This window comes from Lupinus angustifolius, chromosome LG04, assembly GCF_001865875.1.
Source record: "Lupinus angustifolius cultivar Tanjil chromosome LG04, LupAngTanjil_v1.0, whole genome shotgun sequence".
NCBI lineage: Eukaryota > Viridiplantae > Streptophyta > Magnoliopsida > Fabales > Fabaceae > Lupinus > Lupinus angustifolius.
The window spans coordinates 99207-118252 of NC_032012.1; the positions used below are offsets into that span (position 1 = coordinate 99207).

The 19046-nt window shown below is 28.8% G+C and overlaps 2 protein-coding genes across 2 annotated transcripts; both read right to left on the reverse strand.

Moving 5' to 3' along the window:
- On the reverse strand, positions 958-1606 carry LOC109344933. The gene is made up of 2 exons (XM_019583656.1): positions 1383-1606; positions 958-1264 (listed from the first exon to the last, which is right to left on the reverse strand). Exons 1-2 carry the CDS (start codon positions 1560-1562, stop codon positions 1091-1093), a joined length of 354 nt encoding a protein of 117 aa, XP_019439201.1. The 5' UTR covers positions 1563-1606; the 3' UTR covers positions 958-1090.
- Positions 11437-12085, reverse strand: LOC109344934. Its single transcript, XM_019583657.1, has 2 exons — positions 11862-12085; positions 11437-11743 (listed from the first exon to the last, which is right to left on the reverse strand). The coding sequence occupies exons 1-2, from the start codon at positions 12039-12041 to the stop codon at positions 11570-11572; spliced, it is 354 nt and encodes a 117-aa protein (XP_019439202.1). The 5' UTR covers positions 12042-12085; the 3' UTR covers positions 11437-11569.

Here is a 19046-nt window from a genome sequence, read left to right on the forward strand (position 1 = left end):
TTCCCTTCATTCTCTTCCTTTCCCTCCAAAACCCAACTCGCAAACAAACCTCAAGACTTCACGACCATAGGTTGATAGGTGCTCTAAAATTACCCTTTACCAATCTCAATATCACCATACCAAAACCACATGTATCATACAAACTTGGTCAGGATTTGAATTGACCCTAATTCAAGCCTCCATCTATCTTAGCATCATGAAAAGCTTTCTTTCCCTTCAAAATTCAAATGCTATTTCTCAGCATAGAAATAACTTACATTGAGTCCTATCCAATGCCTTGATGGATGAAACTTATTTTCTACAACAACACAGTATTCTAAATAGAATCGACCAAATGGTGAATTCCAACCTACCTCATCATATTTGCAGTGAAATGCCAATCAAAAAGTATACTCTATCACATTCCTACATAAATAGCATCCATCCCCAAAAACAACACCTTTCAGGTTCATCCAAAAACATAATTTCAGCTAAACAAAGCACCAACACTCACATCAGTCACATGCTTTAGGCCTTACAGAAGAAAAAAAAAAAGCACAAACACATCACAGAGCAAAATTTTGATATAAAAAACATTGAAACACAATTCTATCACTTTGGTAGAGAACTGCAAATTGGTTCTTATGTACTAGTTCATGGTTCTTTTGTGAATTTGGTTCCCTATAATGAACGTACCAGATTTTCAAGTATAGTTTAAGTTAAAGAAAGAACAGAGAAAATAAGAGCACTCACCTACATGAATCAGTTACAACAAAACAAGAAATAATTTTACCATAAGATATTTCTCCTATTGTGAAGCAAATTCATTCAAACCTACAATAATTAACACTAGAAACGGCTATAGACGGAGCTATATAAACCCAATTGAGTATACCACTAGCGTATCGGTATTTGACAGGATACCCCTAGCGTACCGATAACGTATCATGTACCATAAAGAAGTGCATATCGGGTGACTATGATAAAAAACAAATTGAGAAAGTAATAGGTATTAACACTTGTGAAATCTGTTATGAATAGTAAAGCAGAATTAAAAAAGTGAAAAATTTGAAACAAATGTTCCTATTTGGATTGAGCTGTTCCTTTGTGTTCATTTTTTAGCCTTTGCAAATCTGAGACAACGGTATTTTTCACCACTTACTGTAATTTCAAGTGCCCCATCTTGATTATCTTGATTTGATGCAGTTCCCATTAAAACACTTTTCTCTTTCTCAAGATTCTCTCTCTCCATTTTCAACCTTGCTTCTTGTCGTGCAATCTCAGCCTATAACATCAAAAAACAATTCGGAGAGTCTTACATCATTAGATCAACGTCTTTTCGGCATCGACTAGAAGAAAATAAAATAAAATAAAAAAGAAATATAGAGAAATGGGTAATAAACCTGACGGCGAGAAAGTTCAGCTTTCCAAGCAGATTCACGTTCAGCAACTTCACGTTCACGTTCTTCAATATAACTTTGCATTTCTCTTTCCTTCATTATTCTATCTTGAATATCAGCATCTAATGCTTCCTTCAACTCTTCAACAAATTTGTCAACAACACCTTTTATTCTTAGAGACATGATTCATTAATTCTTTCTTTCTTTCTCTGTTTCTTCACTTCATCACCATTTAATAATAATCAACTTTATAAACAACAATTATTTTGGGTTTTCCATTCGGCCCATTTTATGTGTCTCTTTTTCTTCCTTTTATTTTAGCCCACACATTATTATGCTTACATTATATCATTTTTTATATTATGTATATTATGATTCATATTTTTTATTTTAATTTTATAATATTCCGTGTAGAGATATATAGTACATTTCTAGAAATACGCTTATTCAATTATATACATGTACATGTGAAAGTTTATTTATAACTCTTATTAAATACTAAATATTCATCAACAAAACATTAGTCTAGTAATGTAAGACTCTGCTAGGTCATTTGAAAGACAGTCACACATATAGAAAGCGATTAATTTCTTACACATAAGGTGATATATCCTTCATAATACCAAAAAATAGTAAATCTTCCTATAGATTAGCAAGATTAGATAGTGTATGTTAAACTTTGAAATAGAACAAACTAAAACTTAAAGTTTTGTTTATGATAGACTAATAGACTAATCTTAGTTTGGAACACATTCCATATATCCTGTAAGACTTGGTCTAGTTTAAGTTTATTCCTAATTTAATATTAACTTTATGCATAGACTAATTTTACTAATAATTAAAATTTAAAAAATAATTAAGAATAAAAATGCGTCATAACACCATATTTAAAAAACATAAAAATGCTTCTATATCTATATCAATACCTATTTCTATATTTAGATCTATGTTTATATTTGTATATGTGTGTGAATATGTATATGTATCTACATCTGTATTTGTATTTGTATCTGTATCTATATCTACATCTACATTGATATTGACACCTACACCTATATCTATGATCTATCTATATCTCTATTTGCATTTGTGCCTCGCCCAACACCCCTCGATGCACACACAACGCCCAGTCTTGTTTTCCCATGCTTCGATCAAGTTAGTTCATGCCTCACATTATGCAATTTATGAATTTGACACCCACTTGGCCTTGCTTTGGCCACCATCTTTAATAATTTCTACGAGTTGTCCTAGGACATTTTGTGCCCTTTTGGTCTTTATCCTTGTCATAGGGCCACCAATTCGTTCTAGGCCTTCATGGTCCAACTTTAGCTCACTTGGGTTTGCACCATTCCCTCCTTTTCGGAGTGAATTTATCCTCGGAAGTCTTCACCACCTGCATCAAAGAAAGACAAATCAACAACATTGAAAGTAGCACTTATATTACCAAACTCACTTGGGAGGTCTAACTTGTAGGCATTATCATTGATCCTTTCCACCACATGAAATAGACCATCTCCCCTTGGTTGAAGTTTAGATTTCCTTTGGTTAGAAAACATCTCCTTCCTTATATAAACCTAAACCCAATGCCCGGGTTGAAAGACCACATGCTTTCTTCCCTTGTTAGCTTGCTTAGCATAACTCTCATTCTTTTTTCTCAATTTGAACCTTGACTTATTCATGCAACTTTTTAACATACTTAGCCTTGGCCTTCCATTCCTATGCTTTAAAAGAGAATGGTTAGGAAATGGTAACAAATGAAGATGTGTTAGTTGGTAGAACCTATAAACAATTTCAAAATGTGAAAACTAAGTAGTGTCATTGATTGCTCTATTGTAAGCAAACTCAACATAGGGTAAACACTCCTCTCATGACTTAATATTGATCTTTATCACGACTATCATTGGAAATTTGGGCAAAGCCCATGGGGCACGCCCGCCTGCCCACATCTATCAAGCAGGCAAGACATGAAAAATATGCACATCCGCCATAAAATACCTGCCCAACATGCCCTATTCGGATACGGGCATAACGGGTGGCCCATAGACATTATTATAAAAAGTATTGAACATCAAATATGTAAATATATATGTATTTTGCTAATATGAGAAAGTGTGTTCCATTTTTTATATATGTATTTGTATATAAAATGTGAGAAAGTAATATTGTTTTCTTATTATATATTGCATTTATATTTTGTATATTATATACGCATATATACTATTCCTTTTGTATTTTGAATGCAAATTATGTACTATAGTCTATAAACATTTTATATTATATATACAGTTGTATTTTATGCATTGTTCCATTTGTATGATTATGATAAATAAATATATTTGTATATTTGTATGCAAATTATGTATTATTTATTTCGTATGACTAGTCTATATACATTTATTTATATATACACATTTATTTATATATATATTATTTAGGTTGGCCCATAAGCTCGCACTGCCCATGTTTAGGGTAGACATGACATTATATTTCACGCCCTATTTAAAAAGGGCAAGCCCATGCCCTTCCTAATTTAAGTCAGCATAGAAGGGCACGAGAAGGGCAGTCCTAATTGCCAATACTATATGCGACAAACAAGTTGAGCTCACACTTTTCCAAGAATAACGTGAATGAGATGGTAAAAGTATCTGCACACCTGAAGACCTTCAAGAATAGTTACAATTGATACTGATAGTAATAGATAATAGGCGAGAACTTGTATCATAATACTCGTTTACAGTTGCTCATAAATTCATAAATATTTTTTTAATTATATATTTATATATTGCATATTTTTTATTTCTTTCATAATATATAATCCATTTTATCGATAATTTTTATAAATGTTAGATTATTTTCAAATCATATATAAACTATTTTATCAATCATTTCATAATGAATTATAGTGATTAAACTACAATAGCAAACTTATTATATACGCATATGATTATTTATGATGTAATAATTATTTTTATATGTATTTATTATTATAAAATATTAAACTTGAAAGTTCATTTATTATCATTAGCGTTGACAATTTAAGTTACAACCATGAGGACTATTCGTCTGTATTTATTGGGTAGGCAAAACATAAAAATATATACATTAGTCCAAAATCTCTGATTTGCCTGTGGGCATTTTAATAGGTAGACTGGGTCATGTGCGAACATCATAATCTTAATTATTAATTGTTACATTTTGATTTTTCATTAAACTTGAAGGATAAGTAGTATTAAATATTTTGAACTAGTAAATTGGTATGTATAACTATAAAATATGATATAATATTATTTTTTATTTTTGTTTAATTTTACTTTATGTACATTTTATTATTATTTTGTTTACTTTTTTAATTGTTAGTGGGCGATCCGTAAATCCGCCTTGTCCATATTAAGGACAAACAAAGCATGACATTTCATGTCACAAACGAATATGCCGATACTTGTCTTATTTAGACATATATTATATGGGCATAAGTAGAGCAGTCCAAATTGCTAATGATAGCATACCAACATAAACAAGGGTGTAAGAAGAGAGACGAGGAATCAAAAGATAAATTATTAAACCCAAGAGACTTTAAATAAACATCTAATAGATATTCTATATATATTATAAGAGTGTTTATCTCTTTCAGAATACATAAGCTATTTTATAGATATTTTACATATATTATAAATTTTATTATTTTAATATCATATATAATTTATTTTATTAATTATTTCGTAATGAATTTTAGTGAATAAACTATAGTAACAAACTTATCATATACATATGTGATTATTTATGATATAATTATTATTTATATATATAATTATTATTACAAAATATTAAACTTGAATTCGCTATCATACATACCAACAGGGGTGTGACTGTGTGAGAAACGAAACAAGTGAACATTTTCTGAAATATGTAATTGAAAAAACTCCCCAAACATATTTTCATTTTTACCTTACATTGATAATGGAAATAGGAAATGATTAAACTAAAGAGACTGGAATATTGTATCAAAATAAACATGTTATTGCACAATTTATTCATTGATAAGAATTTATTCATCATGTTATGGGCATGCCAAACATGAACATTGATCCTTCATGGATTTGCAATATAACTAATAATTATGAATTATATAAGGCATGTCATTATGGAGTGGATTAGAACCAGTTGGAACTTTTCTCAGCTTTCTAACAACACGAGATGAAATAGTAGAAGAAATAGTAGTAGAAATAGTAGAAGAAAAAGGATTCACTTTTTCATTTAGAACCTTAGCCATTGCAATATTTGGAAATAGTGCCATGAGAAACCCTGCTAACAATAAAATTGTTGAAACCATTGAACTTATCAATGCCATCTTTGTCTAACAAAATTATACAAAGGGTCCACGATCACCACTTTCCTTTTGCTATTGCTTTAGGATAATATTATAGAAAAAACTTACTTACTACCATTTTATAATGGGAGTTTTGAAACACAGAAAAAATGAAATGAATATACTGGTGTAAAAAGAATTAAAGATTTGGTTGAGGAAGACCATCGTATCAAAACTCTCTCAAAAAGTATATTAAATGAGTAGATCAGAGAACATGAATTTATGTATGACTTTGTATCCTTGTTTTATATAATGTGTGAGAATCATAAGATTCAAGATCCTAAGATTGATATTTCACTAACCATCATGTATTATACTCATAATTAAATCAATTGTCAAATTGTTTGAGCCAATCATGGTTTGGACTTTGAATGATTGAAATTTTGGTTGTAAAAGAAAAAAATCATTTTCTAAATAATATTTAAAGCTCTTAAAAACCCTATTATTTATCAATATAATAAATAGTCTTGTTTTTTTAACATTCTAAACATGTGTCAATAGAAAACCCAATAATAATGTATAAATAATTAATATTTCCTCTTATCATGATCATAAGTAATTTTTAACTAAATTTATATATACAGTAGTTAATTTTTTTATACATTATTAGTATAAAAAATGATGGTTAGGATAGATTAAATGTAAGAATTGTCTAATAAAAATGATTAGCAATTTTTTATAAAGAAAATTTCACTCATACCATTTGAGCTTTAGTAAAATTACATAAAGTGCTCATTCTTTTTTAAATCTATAAAAATCATTCCTAATTATATATATATATATATATATATTACATGGACTATTCTAGTAGGAGAGATAAGTGCAATTTTTTAAACAAAAATAGTGACAAATGTAATTAAATCAAATAAAATATGGTATGTAATAAAGATAAATCTACATAATATAAAAGATAATGTGCATTCATTATTTTTGGTTCTTTACAAACTACGTTAAAAAATAACAAAATTATTTAAATCTACCATATATTGGTGTTATGAATTTGTTAGCTCTTACACTACTAAATTACAATATCTATGATGGGTGAATGTGTTGGTAGATTTTTATCCATGAGTTATAATACTTTTCCATGAGCTAAGTGAAAGAACATAGAAATGAACTTGATAATACATCTTTATCCAAAACCTTAAGGTAATAGGTCTATGAGTTCATCCACTTATATAATCTTTAACTTATCCATTTTTGGATGATGTGAGAATTTTTCATTCTTAATTAGAATACCCAACAGAACCGTGCTACTTCCGTAGCTTTATTGTAATTTTCAACTTTGGCTAACATCATCTATGCATGTGAAACAACTTCAATTCCCAACGGAAGTTCAAGTACTCTAAATGGAAATAAATGTTAATGCAATAAAAAAGGTAACCAAAATGAAAATGGGATTCTTTTTTATGTGTGGTCACATGTGTGATATCACATTTATTGCTACCTGATTTATTTATTTTTGACATAATAAATGATATCCAGTTGATTTATGGATAATAAACTAATTAATTTGGAGTTGCGGATATTCATTTTAATAGATATCACTCATAAGAATTAAATTATTGATTTTTTGGTCTGAGTGAAATCCAATATAACCTTATTACACTAAACTAATACCTTTTTAATTAGCTCATTTAATTTAATAAAATTAGTTTATGATATATTTTATGTAACTAATTCATAAACTTTTGATACCAACATTATAACCATCTGATATGAAGATGTTATCAAATACTAAATACATCATGATCATGATGAAGTGAAGACAAGGGACTCTTGGTAGCCATTTGAAATTGGTACAAGAATTCTTTTGAACAAAAGATCACAATATTCAATTCATTCTTTTTGTTTTATAATTACATATAGCGTGATAAACCTTATTGAATATTTATAATATACAAAATGGTAAGATTATTAAACTCTCAATTCCCTATCCAACTTATTAATTAATACCATAAAAAACAAGAACTTTTATTACATGTGAAGCTAAAAAGAAACCTTACTATTTCTCACACTTCTTGTTTTATTACTTTCTTATCTACATACATACCTTTACATATATCACCTATTTATACAATATCAAACCATTCAGGCAAATTAAGTCAGTGTTCATATTTTACTCTTTTTTTTTATAACCTAGTACTTATTGTATGCTACACCCAAAGTGAGAGAATATGAAAAATCTTAAATACTTTCTTTCCTTATTTCTATCAATTCCCAAAACTTATCCTATGCTAAGGTTCCACGTTATTATTAGTGTTTTTATTGAGAGTGATACTATAGAAAATGCTACCTATATGATGGATTAAAGTATATTATTGAAAATTGATAGGTGAATGAAGTCATTAAAGAGCTATCACCAGATCAATGTCGATAGAATGAAAGTGGTCTTGAACTTCATTACTTAAATTGATGGCAATGTTAAAAGTCACATTCATACCTACCGTATAGCATAACAAACTCATGTGATGTAACAAGTTTGAGAGATGGTATGTTGTACATAAGCTGGTATGGTTTTGATGATGATGATAGATGTTTTGCACTTACTTCCCTTTCTCTCATTTTCTCTTGAATATTTTGGCATTTACTATTTAGTGTGAGATTATGTTCAACAATCTATTCTCCCTTTTATGCATTTTAACTGTTGAGTTAAATAGGAAAAGCAAGATACAACAAGTTCAAAAGAAATATAGTCACATCTCTTATAACAAATAGTTTCAACATGTTTGGTAATTCTCTGACAATACAAAATGGAAATAATACAAAGGCCATATGGTGCATGGAATGAAGAATAAGTGTTTTGTCTTAGTCTAAATACAAGTAACAGACATGCCCTAAGGCTAGACCCTAAGATATATCTAAATTAACATAAGATAGTTTATATGTATAAGAGAGATTTATCATTTTTCAATTATGTATAGACATATTTAAATTAGTAGTAGTATTACTATGGTATAAGAGAAGTGGAGAGACACAAGTGAGATATTATGTCAATGAATCCAAATCTTCTATACTAAATTTTTTCTATATCTCTATATCAAACCAATGATATTTTACCAAATACCTAATTGTGTTAGCATAATAATTAATGAAAAATTAAATAAGATGTGTTATTTATTACTAGGCAAAATCCTATTAGGTTGATATAGAGGTATGAAAAACTTTTGGTATAGAGATTTTGGGCTCCACATCAACAATCTCTACATACTTACCAGTCCGCTCCCCTTAAGTTCACATGTCCTAGCCAAACCATCAACTATTAGCTCTGATATCATTTGTGGGACCAGACTGCGACTGGCGAGTTCAATATGAGAAAAGTGGAGAGACACAATTGACACATCAACATTTTGAACCAAAACTTAAGACATTAGTTTCATAGACATTTTTACAGTTATAAATCCTTTCATTCCTCCACTAGTATCCAAGTGGGACTTTAGACTTAATAAATCCAACTCTTTTGCCTAATCAAATTTGTAAAAGAAGAATTCTAAAACTATCTCTAAAAATGAATTTTAAAGTTATACATATCATCTTCAATTGACACCTCAAAACCCATTCTGTATTACAAAACCTAACACAAAATTGGTTAAAGAAATTTCACCTTCTGTGACAGATTTTTTGTTTTTGTTTTACAGTTTAAAGAAAACTACTGTAGTTTCTATAACCACAAGAAATAGATATAGTTCATAAACCCTCAAAATGGAAAACAATAATACATTAGCATTAACCATTGGTGTAAATCAAGGAATTTAAAATTTAAGATGCTGAAAATAGTTTAAACAATGCTCTTATACTGTGTATTTGTGTCATTAATTAACATGTCTCTTTCTGTTAAGAAATTTCACAAGCAACTATTATATTTCTTAAACTAATCAATGAAGCTACCTTACTTGCACAGTTGGATTTTGTTATTGTATCTTTGAAGGGAGGAACAACCAAAATAATTTCCTTATTTCTATTGTCTTCACTACATTCTGTTGGATATTCATGCTGAAAACAAGGGTAAGAGAAGGCTTCAGAATCATCTCACAAGTGTATTTCATTACTCCCAAGCTTTCTCTTTCTCTTCTAAAACTCAACTCGCAAACGGACCCTGAGGGAATTCTTAGAGTGTATGCCACTTTAACTCTTGAATCCATAGTCAACACCATTAAAAAAAATGTAACAGTTTCAGGGATGTTTCCAATCATGATTGTGTTAAGCCTCATTCAGAAAATGTGATTACTGTTTTAGGTTTCAAAGATTAACAGTAGGTGCACAAAGAAAGGAAGATAATGGTTTCCAAGTGGAAAGTACTATAATTTTGTGAATAGTTAGAATCTGTAAGTTTGTTTTGTATGTAAAACAGAAGGAAAAAAACAGTCTTACTTTTCATGCAGCAGTAACAAGAATTATGCTACATATTAACAAAAGTTTTTAACATTTAGCAAATATTGTTTTGTGATGCAAAGAATATGCAAATGAACCCTGGATGAATCACTTAACACTTCTTTCACTAGCTAGTAGATAAAACATAGCAATATTGTTATTTTGATAACCAAATTCTGACAATTTTTAGTTGTCCTTTGATTTCTTATAAAAGAAGCTGTCAAATTTTAGTTAAACAAATAACACTATAACCAAAAAGAACATATGAACAATTAGAATTTAGAACCATAAGGGTCTATTTGTGAGTTGAGTTAAAGAAAGGAAATGAAAGGTTTCAGAGTTATCTCATCAGTGTATTTCCCTTTCCCTTCATTCTCTTCCTTTCCCTCCAAAACCCAACTCGCAAACAAACCTCAAGACTTCACGACCATAGGTTGATAGGTGCTCTAAAATTACCCTTTACCAATCTCAATATCACCATACCAAAACCACATGTATCATACAAACTTGGTCAGGATTTGAATTGACCCTAATTCAAGCCTCCATCTATCTTAGCATCATGAAAAGCTTTCTTTCCCTTCAAAATTCAAATGCTATTTCTCAGCATAGAAATAACTTACATTGAGTCCTATCCAATGCCTTGATGGATGAAACTTATTTTCTACAACAACACAGTATTCTAAATAGAATCGACCAAATGGTGAATTCCAACCTACCTCATCATATTTGCAGTGAAATGCCAATCAAAAAGTATACTCTATCACATTCCTACATAAATAGCATCCATCCCCAAAAACAACACCTTTCAGGTTCATCCAAAAACATAATTTCAGCTAAACAAAGCACCAACACTCACATCAGTCACATGCTTTAGGCCTTACAGAAGAAAAAAAAAAAGCACAAACACATCACAGAGCAAAATTTTGATATAAAAAACATTGAAACACAATTCTATCACTTTGGTAGAGAACTGCAAATTGGTTCTTATGTACTAGTTCATGGTTCTTTTGTGAATTTGGTTCCCTATAATGAACGTACCAGATTTTCAAGTATAGTTTAAGTTAAAGAAAGAACAGAGAAAATAAGAGCACTCACCTACATGAATCAGTTACAACAAAACAAGAAATAATTTTACCATAAGATATTTCTCCTATTGTGAAGCAAATTCATTCAAACCTACAATAATTAACACTAGAAACGGCTATAGACGGAGCTATATAAACCCAATTGAGTATACCACTAGCGTATCGGTATTTGACAGGATACCCCTAGCGTACCGATAACGTATCATGTACCATAAAGAAGTGCATATCGGGTGACTATGATAAAAAACAAATTGAGAAAGTAATAGGTATTAACACTTGTGAAATCTGTTATGAATAGTAAAGCAGAATTAAAAAAGTGAAAAATTTGAAACAAATGTTCCTATTTGGATTGAGCTGTTCCTTTGTGTTCATTTTTTAGCCTTTGCAAATCTGAGACAACGGTATTTTTCACCACTTACTGTAATTTCAAGTGCCCCATCTTGATTATCTTGATTTGATGCAGTTCCCATTAAAACACTTTTCTCTTTCTCAAGATTCTCTCTCTCCATTTTCAACCTTGCTTCTTGTCGTGCAATCTCAGCCTATAACATCAAAAAACAATTCGGAGAGTCTTACATCATTAGATCAACGTCTTTTCGGCATCGACTAGAAGAAAATAAAATAAAATAAAAAAGAAATATAGAGAAATGGGTAATAAACCTGACGGCGAGAAAGTTCAGCTTTCCAAGCAGATTCACGTTCAGCAACTTCACGTTCACGTTCTTCAATATAACTTTGCATTTCTCTTTCCTTCATTATTCTATCTTGAATATCAGCATCTAATGCTTCCTTCAACTCTTCAACAAATTTGTCAACAACACCTTTTATTCTTAGAGACATGATTCATTAATTCTTTCTTTCTTTCTCTGTTTCTTCACTTCATCACCATTTAATAATAATCAACTTTATAAACAACAATTATTTTGGGTTTTCCATTCGGCCCATTTTATGTGTCTCTTTTTCTTCCTTTTATTTTAGCCCACACATTATTATGCTTACATTATATCATTTTTTATATTATGTATATTATGATTCATATTTTTTATTTTAATTTTATAATATTCCGTGTAGAGATATATAGTACATTTCTAGAAATACGCTTATTCAATTATATACATGTACATGTGAAAGTTTATTTATAACTCTTATTAAATACTAAATATTCATCAACAAAACATTAGTCTAGTAATGTAAGACTCTGCTAGGTCATTTGAAAGACAGTCACACATATAGAAAGCGATTAATTTCTTACACATAAGGTGATATATCCTTCATAATACCAAAAAATAGTAAATCTTCCTATAGATTAGCAAGATTAGATAGTGTATGTTAAACTTTGAAATAGAACAAACTAAAACTTAAAGTTTTGTTTATGATAGACTAATAGACTAATCTTAGTTTGGAACACATTCCATATATCCTGTAAGACTTGGTCTAGTTTAAGTTTATTCCTAATTTAATATTAACTTTATGCATAGACTAATTTTACTAATAATTAAAATTTAAAAAATAATTAAGAATAAAAATGCGTCATAACACCATATTTAAAAAACATAAAAATGCTTCTATATCTATATCAATACCTATTTCTATATTTAGATCTATGTTTATATTTGTATATGTGTGTGAATATGTATATGTATCTACATCTGTATTTGTATTTGTATCTGTATCTATATCTACATCTACATTGATATTGACACCTACACCTATATCTATGATCTATCTATATCTCTATTTGCATTTGTGCCTCGCCCAACACCCCTCGATGCACACACAACGCCCAGTCTTGTTTTCCCATGCTTCGATCAAGTTAGTTCATGCCTCACATTATGCAATTTATGAATTTGACACCCACTTGGCCTTGCTTTGGCCACCATCTTTAATAATTTCTACGAGTTGTCCTAGGACATTTTGTGCCCTTTTGGTCTTTATCCTTGTCATAGGGCCACCAATTCGTTCTAGGCCTTCATGGTCCAACTTTAGCTCACTTGGGTTTGCACCATTCCCTCCTTTTCGGAGTGAATTTATCCTCGGAAGTCTTCACCACCTGCATCAAAGAAAGACAAATCAACAACATTGAAAGTAGCACTTATATTACCAAACTCACTTGGGAGGTCTAACTTGTAGGCATTATCATTGATCCTTTCCACCACATGAAATAGACCATCTCCCCTTGGTTGAAGTTTAGATTTCCTTTGGTTAGAAAACATCTCCTTCCTTATATAAACCTAAACCCAATGCCCGGGTTGAAAGACCACATGCTTTCTTCCCTTGTTAGCTTGCTTAGCATAACTCTCATTCTTTTTTCTCAATTTGAACCTTGACTTATTCATGCAACTTTTTAACATACTTAGCCTTGGCCTTCCATTCCTATGCTTTAAAAGAGAATGGTTAGGAAATGGTAACAAATGAAGATGTGTTAGTTGGTAGAACCTATAAACAATTTCAAAATGTGAAAACTAAGTAGTGTCATTGATTGCTCTATTGTAAGCAAACTCAACATAGGGTAAACACTCCTCTCATGACTTAATATTGATCTTTATCACGACTATCATTGGAAATTTGGGCAAAGCCCATGGGGCACGCCCGCCTGCCCACATCTATCAAGCAGGCAAGACATGAAAAATATGCACATCCGCCATAAAATACCTGCCCAACATGCCCTATTCGGATACGGGCATAACGGGTGGCCCATAGACATTATTATAAAAAGTATTGAACATCAAATATGTAAATATATATGTATTTTGCTAATATGAGAAAGTGTGTTCCATTTTTTATATATGTATTTGTATATAAAATGTGAGAAAGTAATATTGTTTTCTTATTATATATTGCATTTATATTTTGTATATTATATACGCATATATACTATTCCTTTTGTATTTTGAATGCAAATTATGTACTATAGTCTATAAACATTTTATATTATATATACAGTTGTATTTTATGCATTGTTCCATTTGTATGATTATGATAAATAAATATATTTGTATATTTGTATGCAAATTATGTATTATTTATTTCGTATGACTAGTCTATATACATTTATTTATATATACACATTTATTTATATATATATTATTTAGGTTGGCCCATAAGCTCGCACTGCCCATGTTTAGGGTAGACATGACATTATATTTCACGCCCTATTTAAAAAGGGCAAGCCCATGCCCTTCCTAATTTAAGTCAGCATAGAAGGGCACGAGAAGGGCAGTCCTAATTGCCAATACTATATGCGACAAACAAGTTGAGCTCACACTTTTCCAAGAATAACGTGAATGAGATGGTAAAAGTATCTGCACACCTGAAGACCTTCAAGAATAGTTACAATTGATACTGATAGTAATAGATAATAGGCGAGAACTTGTATCATAATACTCGTTTACAGTTGCTCATAAATTCATAAATATTTTTTTAATTATATATTTATATATTGCATATTTTTTATTTCTTTCATAATATATAATCCATTTTATCGATAATTTTTATAAATGTTAGATTATTTTCAAATCATATATAAACTATTTTATCAATCATTTCATAATGAATTATAGTGATTAAACTACAATAGCAAACTTATTATATACGCATATGATTATTTATGATGTAATAATTATTTTTATATGTATTTATTATTATAAAATATTAAACTTGAAAGTTCATTTATTATCATTAGCGTTGACAATTTAAGTTACAACCATGAGGACTATTCGTCTGTATTTATTGGGTAGGCAAAACATAAAAATATATACATTAGTCCAAAATCTCTGATTTGCCTGTGGGCATTTTAATAGGTAGACTGGGTCATGTGCGAACATCATAATCTTAATTATTAATTGTTACATTTTGATTTTTCATTAAACTTGAAGGATAAGTAGTATTAAATATTTTGAACTAGTAAATTGGTATGTATAACTATAAAATATGATATAATATTATTTTTTATTTTTGTTTAATTTTACTTTATGTACATTTTATTATTATTTTGTTTACTTTTTTAATTGTTAGTGGGCGATCCGTAAATCCGCCTTGTCCATATTAAGGACAAACAAAGCATGACATTTCATGTCACAAACGAATATGCCGATACTTGTCTTATTTAGACATATATTATATGGGCATAAGTAGAGCAGTCCAAATTGCTAATGATAGCATACCAACATAAACAAGGGTGTAAGAAGAGAGACGAGGAATCAAAAGATAAATTATTAAACCCAAGAGACTTTAAATAAACATCTAATAGATATTCTATATATATTATAAGAGTGTTTATCTCTTTCAGAATACATAAGCTATTTTATAGATATTTTACATATATTATAAATTTTATTATTTTAATATCATATATAATTTATTTTATTAATTATTTCGTAATGAATTTTAGTGAATAAACTATAGTAACAAACTTATCATATACATATGTGATTATTTATGATATAATTATTATTTATATATATAATTATTATTACAAAATATTAAACTTGAATTCGCTATCATACATACCAACAGGGGTGTGACTGTGTGAGAAACGAAACAAGTGAACATTTTCTGAAATATGTAATTGAAAAAACTCCCCAAACATATTTTCATTTTTACCTTACATTGATAATGGAAATAGGAAATGATTAAACTAAAGAGACTGGAATATTGTATCAAAATAAACATGTTATTGCACAATTTATTCATTGATAAGAATTTATTCATCATGTTATGGGCATGCCAAACATGAACATTGATCCTTCATGGATTTGCAATATAACTAATAATTATGAATTATATAAGGCATGTCATTATGGAGTGGATTAGAACCAGTTGGAACTTTTCTCAGCTTTCTAACAACACGAGATGAAATAGTAGAAGAAATAGTAGTAGAAATAGTAGAAGAAAAAGGATTCACTTTTTCATTTAGAACCTTAGCCATTGCAATATTTGGAAATAGTGCCATGAGAAACCCTGCTAACAATAAAATTGTTGAAACCATTGAACTTATCAATGCCATCTTTGTCTAACAAAATTATACAAAGGGTCCACGATCACCACTTTCCTTTTGCTATTGCTTTAGGATAATATTATAGAAAAAACTTACTTACTACCATTTTATAATGGGAGTTTTGAAACACAGAAAAAATGAAATGAATATACTGGTGTATAAATTTTATAAACTGTCACTATATCCTCTACCATTTATATTTAATTATTATTATCTCTTCAAAAAAGTAATCTAAATGAATGTTGGATAATATAACGACTGTATATAAATCTTTACATTGACAATATACATATATTACACTCTTTAAAATATTCATTTATTATTTACCTTTGTGTGTATATATTTATTAATGACATAATTTTTAAGAAAAATCATTTCTACTATTGGAGAAATTTCTTGTCACCTTTAAGAGCAAAAGAAAATATCACTCCTACTTACTACCATATTTACCACTAATTTTACAGTATTCTTTAATATGCATTTATTATTTACTCGTTTTGTGTGTAATTATTTATTGATGACATAATTTTTAAGAATAAAGATCATTTTTACTATAGATGAGTTCTTGTTTTTTTTTTAAGAGTAAAAGTGTAATTTATTTTCATTTACTACCATTTTATGAGAGTACATCTTCTGTCCCATAATTTGTACTACTGAATGTGCCATCAGTTGTGATTGGTCAAAAAATACTTAATAATTAAACTTTTAATTTAAATGTAATTTTTCAAATAATAACAACTGATGGCACATGTAATGCAATATTAGAGAGAATTTTTTTTTGTTTTTAGTTTTAAGAGTAAATATGTATTCTTATTTCCACTTACTACCATTTTATTTGAGTTGTTTTGTAATATTTTTAATGAACATTTAATATTTACTCTTTTTGTGTATAAATACTTATTGATGACATTTATTATCTAGTAAAATGAGTTATTATTTTTTATTTTAAGGGTAAAAGTATAATTTCGTTTACACTTATTATCATTTTATACCAGTACTTTAACCATCATCAATGACAGAAGTTATATCTCAGCTTAACCATCATAGACAGAAGCAAACCAACCATTGATATTGAAAGAGAGAATGGATCAGAATCTTGATCCTAATGAGATGTTTCTATGATGAATAAGAAAGAGGGATAAATGATGAAGAATAAGAAAATGATGTAATCTTGTATAGGATAAATTGGTCATAATACTCCATTCTTGAAGAGCTTGAGAATATCAAGAAGCTAGCTTTTGTACTTGAAAAGAATTCTTGACCAAAAGCAAACTCCTTTGATCTAAATTTGAAGGTCGATGAAGAAGGTGATAATGAAGAATTTAGTGCCATATGTTGAAAAAAATATTGGATGCTGAAGAACAGCGATAGAGCAATCAAAGAAATCAAGATAGTCTTGCCACATGCAACATTGTCACATATTGGAAGCTAAATAACACTAATGAAGGCCATTGAGATGAAAAAGAAAGCATCACCATGTTCTTGATTGTTGAAGTTTTCCATAAAATCCTTCATGGAATCATAAGCGGAAGCTATCAAAAGATAATTATGTCCTGATACCATGTTAAAATGTGGTAAAAGCTATCAAAAGAAAGCTTAAAGAAAGAAGAATGAGAAACAAAAATTGATAATATTCTCATTGAATAAATTGAATTGATTGAATAAGAAGTGAGCCAATATGACTTATTTATACAAGAGAAAAAAATAAAAGAAAGCTTGTAAAACAAGTAACTAACATAAACCTAACTTACTAATTCCTAACTTTTTAACCAACTATCATCTTTCAAAATAACCTATAATATATCTTTAATAAATTAGGGCAGTTTTTATCATTTTAAGAATAAATATGTTCCTAAAAAGTATGTCATAAATAAATAATTATACACAACAAGAGTTAATAATAACTGAATATTACAAAACAACTCGAATAAAATGGTAGTAAGTGAAAATGAGATTACGCTTTTAATTTTAAAGCAAAAACGAGAATTTCATGACATTTGTTGTTTAAAATTTATGTCATCAGTAAATAATTATACACAAAAGGAATAAATAATATATGTTCTTTAAAATATATTATAATACTACTAGTATAAAACGGTAGTAAGTGGAAATGAGATTACAATCGTACTCTTGAAAGCAAAAAACATGAACTCTTATCCAATGGTGAAAGTGATATTTGCTCTTAAAAATAATGTATTAAAAAATAATTATACAATGGTAATAACTGATAAATAATTATACAATGTAATAACTTACCAATAATTATACAATGGTAATAACACCAATACATAAATAATTATACACTAGAAGAGGAAATAATAAATGGCCATTAAATAATATTGTAAAAGTACTGGTATAAAATGGTAATAATTGATAATGAAATTATACTTTTACTCTTAAATTAAAAAGCAATAACTCCCTTTACTATAGTGAATCTGATATTTGTTCTTATAAATTATATCATCAATAAATAATTATACACAAAAATAGTAAGTAATAAATGTCTATTAAAGAATATTACAAAATAACTCTAGTAAGTGAAAATGAGATTACAATTATACTCTTAAAATAAAAAATAAGATCTCCACCTCATGTAGTTGAAATGATATTTGCCCTTTAAAATTTTTGTCATCTATAAATAATTATATTAGTAAGATTATGTCTTCAATAAATAATTATACACAAAACAATTAATAAAAGAAAATACCAGAATATTGCAAAACTACTTTTATGAAATGATAATAAATGAAAATAAGATTACATTTTTACTCTGGAAAGCAAAAATAACAACTCCCATCTCTAGTAGTGGAAATGATGTATGTTCTTAAAAATTATTTCATCAATAAATA